Here is a 12,266-nt window from a genome sequence, read left to right as displayed (position 1 = left end):
AAACTCCTGGGTGCTACTGTGAGCCTGTCCTCTGGCTTCCACCCCCAATCTAATGGGCAGACCGAAAGGCTGAACCAGGACCTGGAAGCAACCCTGAGATGTGTAGTATCTGCCAATCCATCCTCCTGGTGTTCCCAGCTTCCTTGGGCGGAATATGCTCACAACACCTTGAAGTGCTCTGCCATTGGTATGTCACCTTTTGAATGTCAATTCGGCTACCAACCGTCTTTGTTTCCCGAGCAGGAGGTGGATGCAGGGGTGCCGTCAGCCCAGCAGTTTGTGCGACGATGCCGGCGCACCTGGAGAATGGCCAGACGGGCTCTACTGAAAGCTTCCCAGCAATACCAGCAGCAGTCCAATCGGCACCGGAGGTTGGTCACCTTCAGGCCTGGCCAAAGGGTCTGGCTCTCCACTCGAGACCTTCCGCTGAGGGTGGAGAATCGCAAACTTGCACCCCGCTTCATCGGCCCTTTCAAGGTGGTTCGCCGGGTCAATCCCGTGGCCTACACCCTCCTCCTTCCCCGCTCCATGAAGGTCCACCCGACCTTCCACGTCTCCCGTCTCCGTCCGGTGGTCACTTCGCCGCTGCTTCCTGCCCCCAGGCCGCCGCCTCCTCCCCGGCTCGTCGACGGCCAGACCACCTACACTGTCAACCGGCTCCTTGATTCCCGCCGTGTCAGGGGGGGTCTTCAATACCTCATAGACTGGGAGGGGTACGGTCCGGAGGAGCGGTCCTGGGTGCCGTCCAGGGACGTACTTGACCGCGCTTTGGTGAGGGACTTTCATTGTCTGCACCCCGACCGCCCTGGGATCGTCAGGAGACGATCTTAGGCGGGGGGGTACTGTGAAGTCCTACAGACTTTTGTGCCTGCCATGTAGTTACCTGCCCACAAGATGTCGCCATTCTGCCTTTGTGTGTTTTGTTTACTTGCTCCCCTTTCTTTGGTTAATGGAAACCCTTCTGTGATTGGAGGATTGGATAATTGGGGTTGATGTACCAGCCTATTTAAGATCCTGGGTTTTCTTAGTCTTTGCTGAGTTTTCCTGAGAGACACAGTGTGAGTACCCGTTCTTTGTCTGTGCTACTAATTCTTGAGCTCTTGTTTTTGATTTTGACTTCTGCCTGCATTTTTTGAGAATTTGAAAAGCCTATTTTTTTGTGCTGAAATACCTTTTGTTGGAACTTTGATTTTTGACTGAAGACTTTTTGTTGTCATTGGACTGCTGGCTGTGAACTTTTGTTTTCGGGACGCTGGGAGCTTCCACTGAACTGAACTGAACGGAAGAACTGCATTTGTTGTATCCTGTGTTTGTTTGAAAGTAAAGACTTATCACAACTCATTGCTTCTCTGCATGTCTGTCCAAGATCCACCACCCCACAAAGTTCGTGACAGAGAGAGAGAGAGAGAGAAAAAGAAAGAGGAGAGGAGAAAGTAATGATGAAGGAAAAGAAGTTGATGAGTGATCTGTGAGTAAGCTTGTGGCTTGTGAGGACTCCATCAACCACATGTGTGCACTTAACCCGCAGTCACACAAATCACATCCTTTGTTTCCATGCGTGTCTCCCTTCTCTTTTTCTCTCTGTGTCGGAGTCAGTGTGTGTATGTGTGTCTGTGGAGAAAGTCATTCTGTAAGGACAGAACTCCTTGCGGGGTGTGTGTGTGTGTGTGTGTGTGTGTGTGTGTGGCTGGGCTGAGGCCAATAGGGAGAGGAGAGGAGAAAAAAGAAGGGAGGCTGCATGTCTACAGCAGGAATTTGAGCAGGGAGTTTTAAATAATGCAGAAACAGACCGAGGTTCCCGGGGGGAGAGGGCTGTGATCAGACAGACACACACACACACACACACACACACACATTCCAGAACCTGGCCCCGTCAGCACAGGCAGAGCAGAGCAGAGCAGAGCAGAGCAGAGCAGGCTGGGCCCCGGGCCTGCACTCAAGAGCACAAAAACAAATGGGCAAAAGAGCCGAGGAGGAGGCCAGGAGAGCTGAAATATGGAGACACACACCACCCCGTCGCTCTCTCGCTCTCTCTCTCTCTCTCTCTCACACACACACACACACACAACCGAACATGCATGCACACACACACGATCCCAGAGGTGCTGTTCTGGCCTGTGCTGGGCTCTATGAGGGTGTGTGTGTGTGTGTGTGTGTGTTAACATTAGGCCTCTTTATTAAATTAGACAGGGGCTGAGGGAGTATTTGGGGGGGGGGGGGGGGCTGTAATAGTGGAGAAGGGACCCCACCAGACCAACCCCCTTTAAAATACACTCCATATTACCCATCCCCCCCCCCAGTATATATTGGGGAGGAGAGAATTTATCACTAACATCTGATATCTATTCTGCACAAAAACAATGACAGGGAATGAGCGAGAAAGAGAGAGTGGAGGTTCAAAAGAACACAAAATGTTTGGTTAGGGAGAGGGACATAACAGTTGCAAAGACAACGAGGGACTATTTCAAGAAGGTTACAGAGGGAATTTGAATGTTTGTGGGAGAGTAAGTGAATAAGACATATATGTGTGTGTGTGTGTGTATGAGTGTGAGAGAGAGAGAGAAAGTAGGTCTGTGCATGTGTGTGACAGTTGTTCAGATGTTGAGGTTGGGATAGAAATGGGGCCTCTGACATCACGTCTCATCTTGTAGGTGGATCCTGTCTGAACTGGCCTGAGGAACCAGAGACTCACTTCACTACACACACAGTTTTGTTCGCTTTCTCTAATGGGTCGGGAACAATCTGAGAGCACGGAGGAGTTTTTTTCCCCCCTCTGGACTGATTTATTAGGCCCCACTCTCCCACAGAGGACTTTCCACACACACACACACACACACACACACACACACACACAGTTATCTCTCAACCATTTCAAATTAAAGACAGAATATTTGCTCATCCTCCTTTTCCCCTTTCTCTGTATGTGTGTGTGTGTGTTGTGTCTCATGAGAAGGTGAAGTCTTTTTCTGACAGGCCCCAAGCACAACCCCCCCCCCCCCCCCCCCCACTCTCTCTCTCTCTCTCTCTCACACACACGTTACATTATACTACTCCCCTATTGGGCCCCTCTGCTGACTGAACTACAGCATACTCACTCACAAACACACTCACACAACATTTACATATGATTACATACACACGACCGCATAAATGCATACACACTAATACACACAAGTACGCCCTGCCATACACTGCCACACTCCACCATCTCTCTCCCATACACACACGCACACACACAGTCATGAGCTACTTTCCACTACCACTCAACCACCACACCACCACAATATCCCATTATAATTTCACACACACACACACACACACACACACACACACACACACACACACACACACACACACACACACACACACACACACACACACACACACCAGTGCTTACGATGTCTCTGTTCCTGTTTTTTTTTCTCTGGATGACACTAAATGCAGGTTATGCGGTTAAGGCCTCTTACATGGACTGTAGGCTACACGCTCTGTGTAGGAACATGTCAAGAAATATACATACATGTGTGTGTTAGAGAGAGAAAGAAAACATGGTTTTGTGCTTGAATGTGTTCTGTCACGTGAGGGTCATGTTTAACATCTGTTACTGTAAGTGAATGCCAACTGTAGGTCATGTATGTGTCTGTCTGGTGTTTAGATCAGAGCTTAGCTTCATTTAGAAAATGAAGAGGGGCAGTTGGTTAAGGGCACATATGTATGTGTTTACGTGTGTATTTGTGTGTATGTGTATGCATGTGCGTGTATGTGTGTGTGTGTGTGTGTGTGTTTGCGTGTGTGTGTGTGTGTGTGTGTGTACTCACTTGCTGCGGTGACGTTGGCAGGTACGCTGGCGCACGATCCTACAGCTGTGCTCGCCACACACTGGTAGCGCCCGAGCGTCTGGTTGCTGAGCGACGCGATGACGAGGGAGCCGGGCTGGGTGACCACGCCCAGCTCTGCGTAGTCGTCGTCGAAGAGCACGCGCCCGCTGAGACGCCAGCTGATGTTGGCATGGGGCGGCAGGGCGCTACAGCGCAGGGTCACCATGCCCCCCAGCTTCTGCACCACAGACCTGGGCTCCTCAGTGAAGACTGGCATGGCATCTGGGAGAGAGCGAGAGAGCAAGAGAGAGAAGGGTAGGGGAGGAGGAGAAGGCGACCAGTGTGTGTGTGAGTGTGTGTGTGTGTGTGTATGTGTGTGTTGCCAATGTCAGTGCATCAGATGGTTGGGTTGCCATAGCAGAGGACAAGAAAAAAAAAGAAGATCACCAAGACAGACCAGAAAGAGAGGGCCAATTGGAGAGCAAAGAGAGGGGGAGGGGGAAGAGATAGAGAGGGACGAAGAGTGGGAGAGCAGAGAAGTTGGAGCCATTAGACACGGGTAGAGGAAGAGGGAAAAACTGAGCTCTCGCTCAGCAACATCTAAGGGCAGCCGCCTGGCTTTCTGATCCAGACTCGGCCCGGTGACTGTTTTTTCCATCACACTTTCCATTCATGAATTCCCCTTCTCTGCCTGCCGAGAGTGGCTCCTCGAGAGCTCCCCCCAATTCCAGCTAGCTCTGAAAAATCCCCTCGTTTTCTTCTTCGGTGGTACTGGGGAGTCAGTGCCAGGAGGCAAGATGGGACACTCACCGTTGCTGTTGCTGTCGGCAACGCCCTGGTGGCAGCAGAGGAGAACTGCGCCCAGAGCACAGAGCGCTTGGAACCGACGCTTTCTGGCCCAGGGAATCCAGTCTAATGGTCCGGACATCTTCCATACACTACCCCCTGATGGAGAGGGAAAAAGAGAGAAAGAGGGAAGAGATTAGATCGTGGGTCTGGCACAAACAATCCACAGACATCCGATCACCACAGTTTGCAGACACAGACAAGAGAGGGAATCTGTGTCCACGGCCACATCCTCTCCGGCCCAAAAGGTCCGACTGGACCTCAGCGTTCGGCCACAGCACTCCCGGCATTCCCAAATCCTCTGCCCAACACTCTGAGTCAGAGCACACCAAGAGAACAACAACTGGCACAGCCTAAGTGTGGCTTTGGCTACATACACGAAAAACTCAAGATCAGCCTCTGCGATAACGCCTCCATTCTAACACACACACACAACCTCCCTTATGCCAGCATACACACACACACACACACACACACACACACACTTCACTCAGGACCCTACCTAGAAGCCATGTCTGTGTTGGCGAAGCGGGCGCCCGGATAGTGCAGGCTGTAACCTGAGCCCCAGCCCCTCACTCCCCAGTCAGGTGTAACTGATACAGGTACCGGGGCTTTCTGGGGGGGTTGGGGGGTGGGGAGAATGAGCAATGAAGCACACAGAGACGGCATTCAGCAGTCCATACAAAGAACAACAGAGCTCACAGACACAGGAGGGCTATAAGGGAGAGACTTAGGAGCATGTGCCATACAATAAAGTGTGTGTGTGTGTGTGTGGCGTGTGTGTGTGTTTGAGAGAGTGAGTGAGTGAGTGTGTCTGTGGGTGTGTGCATGTTGCATGAAGGCATCTCTGTTTGTCTGTGTGAGGTTGTGTGAGTGTGCATATTTCACAGCATGTGCTTCATATTTATGATTCCAGCTTGTATGTTTTCAATTGTGGATGCAGTTGTGGGTGGTGGGACAGATGGAGCTAAATCACCTGCATGTCAGCTTGATATGTGGGGGTGCCTGACACACACAGAGAGACAGAAAAAAAAGAGATGGAGATGGAGATGCACAGAGAGAAAGAGAGCAAAAGAGAGAAGATACAAAAAAAGAGATAAAAAATTTGTCAAAGGAGGAAAGGAGATAGAGGAGAAAGAGAAGAGATTGAATGGAGAGAGAGAAAAGGAAAGAGGGAGTAAGTAAGAGAGAGAGGGAGAGGGAGAGGTAATGGTCAGTCTATTAACAGTTAATGCAGGAAGGGGGAGCTTTTCTCTCTCCTCGCCCCTCGCTGCCAAGTTTCCCAAATTCTTTCCTGTCAGGTTAAACTAACAACTTCCCGTCACTATGAGGAGGGTGGTCCAGTGCTCCAAGCCTGCAAATCTCTCTCTCCTTCTCCCTCTCCCCTCCTCTTTTCTCCATCTTTTTTTCCTTCCCTCTCTTTCTCTGCCCCCCCCCACACACACACACACACACACACACAGCAACTCTGATGGGATCGTTACTGGAATGAAATGATTAATGACGCCATGAAGAAAGATCCAGACCTCCAAAACAGAGCAGGGCAAAAAAGGACAGACACAGGAGGGGGAGGGGGCGAGTGGAAAGACGACAACAACTCTGAGAAATAAATCAGTCGTGGTGGGTTTAAGGGACTTCAGTTTTCATTTCTCTTCATTGTACCCAGCAGGTACACAGCCTAGGAAAAGACAGACAGAGGATAGATAGAGTTACAGAAAAGAAAGAAGAGGAGAAAGAAGAGAAGAGAGAAACAGAAAGACAAGAGAAAAAAAAAACAGAGAAAGAAAAGAACTGAGAGAATGAAGAGGGAGAAAGAGAAGAGGGGTGAAAGAGAGAGAGAGTGTGTGTTTCTCAGGGCAGTGTAGTCTTTCCCTCTCAACTGGCTGCTGGGGCTGGCCCTAAACAAATGTTTTTGATTCTCTCTGCCAAAAACAAACACATCATCATCGCCCTGGAAAGAGCGAGAGAGCGAAGAGAGAGAGAGAGAGAGAGAGAGAGAGAGAGACAGAGTGTGGGAGGGAGAGAGAGTGAGTTGTGTCTTGGCATGGCCACCAGCTCCCTCTCAACAGAGTGCCTAGTCTTTTAACATAAGTCTGTGTGTGTGCTGTGTGTTATATGTGTGTGTGCGTGTGTGTGCGTATGTGTGTATGAGTGTGTCAGTCAAGAGCAGCTAAAACACCACTAGAGGGGTCTTCCAGCTGGCTTTAGTATCTCAGACATTCAGCTTTTTATGCTTTATGACATGAACTGAACAGACAGAGGGGCGTTGTGGGGGTGTAGAAACACAACTGCAACAAACAGTCTGCTTCTCCAATAAACACAGGGCCAGGCGAGGGCGATTAGCAAGCTAATTGAGAAAGCAGCACACGACAGATGAGAGAAACATGCTACTGCTAAACAGTGGCAGACTGGCCAGGTCAACCAACAGCACAGACTACAAGGATCCTCCAGGCTACAAAAAGAGTGGTAACATTGAGCCATTATTACCAAGGTAACAATGCTAATGCTACTTTTAGCACTGGCTATTTGCTGCAGAAGCATGTGTTTGTGTGTGTGTGTGTGTGTGTGTGTGTGTGTGTGTGTGTGTGTGTGTGTGTGTGTGTGGGGTTTGGTATAGACAGCTGTCCTGTAAAAGCCGCAGCAGAGGAGCCAATCCTCGCGCTTTTGCTGTCAAACCACCTGTCCAAACTGCCAAAGCTAACCCCAGACACACTCACACACACACATACACACACACGCACACTTTTCATTCATCCTGCGAGCGACACAAAGAGGCCCCAGTCATGTCAGCGGCCCTGTGAAACTCTACACGGCCTGCCTGACCACTCACTGTAGATCCTTTACAGCCCTGCCCAGGGCCTTCAGTCAGGACAGACAGATGACCACGTCTGTGTGTGTGTGTGTGTGTGTGTGTGTAGCCAAACTGGGCCTCAACAAGGCACTGCCATTACCTTTTACATGGTCTAACTGTCTCCAGCTGCTTCTGTCAAGTGCCTTCTGACAGTGCTCCTATTTACTAGGGCTTTACTAGGACTGAACTGTAGAGGAAATACTTGGTGTGTGTGTGTGTGTGTCTGTGTGTGTGTGTGTGTGTGTGTGTGTGTGTGTAAACCATAGGTATGGCTAAAATGTCTCGAATCTGTGACCGTATAAGCAAGAGCCATGGGTTTATATAAACATGAGTCAGAGCATATTAGCGAGTGGTTGGCTATGTGAGGCACTGTGCTACAAATGCATTAGAATGGCGATGGACTAAGTGACTGTTTTAGCACTTGCGAGCTAACTGCACTGTGTATGCCAACATAAAACCAGGAAATGGGCAGGCAAGAACGTCTGTTTCTTTACAAATTCCCTATTTGGTTAGGAAAAATTGAAACAAGTTGTAGATCAATGAGCCTACAGAATGTATCAGAGATTTTTCTGGTATCAGAATGCAAATGTAGCTACTAGCTAGCTAGTACTTAGAGGGAATCTATCATAAACATTAGCTTTAATCCTGTGCATGACAATGAGACTATGCAGATGTTGGTACGTTAGTGCGGCTTTATTCCTTAATTATGTGAGTGTTTGTGCATGTATTATGTGTTTGTATGACTGTGTATTAATGTGATTGTGTGCGTGCATGTGTGTGTGTGATGGTATGCATACTTTTGGGACTGCAAATTGCGGTGTGTGTGTGTGTGTGTGTGTGTGAGTGATTGTGAGGAGTAGAAGTCACTTCATAAAGCCTCATTGTCAGCATGCAGGCCCCTTTCTTCCGGGGCCGTTGTGGTCACCATTGTCCAGCCGCCTGCACGGATAAATTCATTTTGACAACCCTGCTAATTGGATAAAACAGCACTCTCCCGCCTGAAGCCTCCTCCCTCACCGATCACATTCCTTCTGCCCTCTCTGGCACCAAGGGAGCACAGAAAGAGTGAGGAAGTAGTGTGTGTGTGTGTGTGTGTGTGTGTGTGTGTGTGTGAGTGTGTGTGTGAGTGTGTGAAAGAGAGAAGAGAAGAGCCGTAGATTATTTATCACATCCCCCTCTTTCTGCCTTCATCCCCAATTTACATCCCCACTGTGATACCCTCACACACACTCTCTCTCTCTCTCTCTCTCTCTCTCTCTCTCTCTCTCTCTCATACATAAATACAATCTCTCTCTCTCTAACACACATACTTTCTGTCCCTTACCCTCTCTCTACAGTCTCTCCCTCACACACACACGTCGTCATCGATTTCCAAACACACCATAATAACCCCACAGCCCCCCCCCCCCCCACCCACCCCCCAACCCAACCATCATCACATTCACCATCACCACCAGCCCCCCTCAGCCCCTTCTCCTCCCCCCTCCTCCTTTAGATAAACACATGCGGTGTCAAGTGTGAGGAGTGCCGGGGGTTCAACGGGCTGTGCAGGGGCCCCTGCTTCCCACAATGCCGCTCTCGCATAGCTGTCGTGCGGGAGGCCGGTTGCCCCTGGCGACGCTAACAGGCAGAACGCACCTTAATAGAGTGGAGAGTCATTGTAAAGCAGTGAGCCGACGCACGGACAATAACCCCACGGCCCTCGCTCTCAAAGGAAAGACGCTCCACTGAAGGGTCGGGGGAAGAGCTGATATGGGGAGGGGGGGCTCAATGGCCAAAAAGAAGGGGGGGGGGGGGGCATTACTCAATGGCCAAGAGTGGATGGTGAGTAGAGGTGGTGATAATTCAAGGGAGCAGGAGAGGAATGGGAAGGGGGGGGGGGGGGGGGGGGGGGGTCTGTCTTAATGGTTCATGAGTTTATGTGCAATTTGAGGGTGGAAAAGAAGGTTCCAGATTAATAAAAGGGGTAAATGTCAGGTGTGGGTCAAGGAGATAACCAAGACAGTGAAAGAGAGTGAAAAAGAGTGAGTGAGAGTGAGTGAGTGTGAAGCGATCTGTGGGTGTCGAAATGTCGCACCGCACCCCTCCACCCCCCTTGCGACCCCCACTCCTCCAGTGGCCTGCTGTGTGATAGGAGAAGTGGCCTTTTGGTCTGATAGACCGTGGGCCGGTGGGATGGCCATCTTGAGTCGGAGTCAATGAGTGGTGTGAATGAAGTCACTCCAGAGCTCTTTTAAAGAGAAGGCCTCCATTCACTCTGGCCTGCCCAACCAACTGCCCTTGCATCTCCATAGGATTAATTAAACTCTCACACACGCACACTCCTCTCAGGACAAGAGCTCGTAACCTTCTGATCTCTACCCAAAGAACCGAGATTTTCCTAAAACCAACTCTTCACTCAACTTGAATCCACCCACAAAACTGCTGAATTCGAACAGGAGATTGACACTCCTGAAGTGCTGATCATGGTACACTTTGTTAGCTCTGGGTTCTTTCTCATGTGCAATAAAAACAGTGCTACAGCTACCTTTGCCAAAAGGTTCACTGTTCCTCTGATCTTTAACCAGTGAATCTCACCAACATGACTCCATCAGCCTCACCTTCCACTTATCCACTTCCCCTTCTGCCAAAACTCACAACTCCAAACTAGTACAAATCCAGACCACTTTGGTCTAAACCACAAGGGATTTTTTCAGTCCATCTTCATCAAAATTTCACTGATCGGGTCACCCAAAAACCAGTTACCTCAGCTTTTTTCTCACACGAGTTCACTGTAGCTGAACAATTTAACTGCACCCAAAGAACAACTTGTTAGTTCTCCAAACCACTACACCACCCATAAATCTCGGGTGGATAGACATCTTTTATATGAAGTGTTTTGCCACATAGCTCTGGGCCTCCACACGGCAACAAAACCACTGATTTTCAACCAACATCTTATTGTTATTATCAATTTATAAAACAAAGACTCTATAGTACGCTCCATTATATCAGACTATGACTAAGAACATTCTATATGTGTGTGTGTGTGTTTGCTATGTTGATAAAGTGTGTTCACACACACACACACACACACACACACACACACACACGATTGCTGACAGCTTGTCCAACACCCGCTTCACTGTGCCTCTTGCCTTAAAACCACTTCCTCTGTGGTTCTCTTGTATTCTGAAAAACTGACCAAGGATCAGTTCCTCCTTCAAGGAAGTTCCTCCTTCCAGCTAACCTGGATTAATGTTTGGTGCGAAGCCTGCCCTCTGTTCCCACACCAGCTACCCAGCTTGTTTCTGAATCTGCATCAAAAGGAAGTTAAAAACCTTCCAGAACATTCCCACGGACCGTGAAGATGTTCAGCAGGTGGAGAAAAAGAGAAAGAAAAAAGAAAAACACAGAAAGAGAAGCAGAGACAGAGACAGAGAGAGAGAGAGAGAGAGAGAGAGAGAGAGAGAGAGAGAGAGAGAGAGAGAGAGAGAGAGATACGCCCCCGTTTCCCATTCAATCTGTCTCTAGTTCCCACAATCCTCTTCCAGCCGCTCCAATGCCGGAAAATTAAACATCAAAGGCGCAAACTAACGAGGACGTGGAGTCCAACCCCACCGCCCAACCTCCTTCCCAAGCCCACCCCACCCCACCCCAACCCTTCCTTCAGTAATAACGAGCAGCAGACACTCTCTAGGGATTAACGAGCAAGGGACGAAGCCAAGGCCAAGAATCTCTAATCAATTAGGGCACCGTAGCATTTGCATAATTTATATAACAAGGCAGAATTAACTAGCACACGCTAATTACTGTGTGATGGCTCAATGAAGCCGCTGTCTTGTTCTTTCCCTCTTTCTCTCTCCCACATTCCTCCATGACGGCTCAATGCAACAGCTGTCTCAGGGTCCACATACCTCTATTGCGGCTCCAGGGCCATGGGAGCAATCACCTGGGCTAGATCCAGTTTCAGCGGGGCTTAGTGTAATATGCATGACAATTATGTCACTGAAAGGACTCCTGAACTCAAGCTAATTAGGTTAAAGCTAGAGTGGCTCAGAGGGCCATATAAAAACCAAAGGTTTATCCTAGCACTGCCATTATATGTATACCAGTCTACAGTCGAGTCAATAAGGGAAATACATTAGAAGGAATGTATTGTGATAGATCACAGCCAAAAATAAATTCTTTCCAAAACTAACCTACCAATTTACCAACGAAAAAACTAGGGTTCAGGGTTCAGTACATGATAGAGAGAAATGCCTCTTTATTGGTTAGTTTTAAAGTACTATGTACGTGTGTGCGTGTGCGTGCGTGTGTATATATGTGTACTGTAGGTCACACGAGTCTGTATGTGGCTTCTCTGTTTGAGGGAATGTGTGTGCGTGTGCATGCGTGTGTATCTGAGGGTAGGTGGCTGACTTCAGCCCTACAGAGATTTTTTTCCATGCTCTGGACAGCATTCACTACAAGCCAGGAATTGCGGTCCAAACTGCAAGAGCGACATCTCACAGAACAGGGACTCGGAGAGACACACATGACACACACAAATTAGACACACGGACACAACAGCACAACACACACAGCGCACATTAACACACAAAAATCCCTCAAAGTAATTATATTCATACTGAACACACACACACACAAATACAAACATACGTCAACAAATCTACCTGAAGTACAAATGAACTGTAATCTAGAAATTACACACACACACACACACACACACACACACACACACACACACACACACACAAGTTTTGTAGCTC

At 48.9% G+C, this 12,266-nt stretch overlaps 1 protein-coding gene across 1 annotated transcript in view; it reads right to left on the bottom strand.

The window, feature by feature from the left end:
- boc (BOC cell adhesion associated, oncogene regulated) overlaps positions 1 to 12,266 on the bottom strand; it is a 38,384-nt gene that overhangs the window by 20,718 nt on the left and 5,400 nt on the right. The window contains exons 2-3 of the mRNA XM_042067833.1: positions 4,629 to 4,763; positions 3,819 to 4,100 (exon numbers count right to left, since the gene is read on the bottom strand). Of these exons, the coding sequence (XP_041923767.1) occupies positions 3,819 to 4,100; positions 4,629 to 4,746 (400 nt within the window). The 5' untranslated portion in view covers positions 4,747 to 4,763. The remainder of the gene's footprint in view (positions 1 to 3,818; positions 4,101 to 4,628; positions 4,764 to 12,266) is intronic.

Source organism: Alosa sapidissima, chromosome 17 (genome assembly GCF_018492685.1).
Source record: "Alosa sapidissima isolate fAloSap1 chromosome 17, fAloSap1.pri, whole genome shotgun sequence".
Classification (NCBI taxonomy): Eukaryota; Metazoa; Chordata; class Actinopteri; order Clupeiformes; family Clupeidae; genus Alosa; species Alosa sapidissima.
This window is presented reverse-complemented; position numbering and strand designations above follow the sequence as displayed.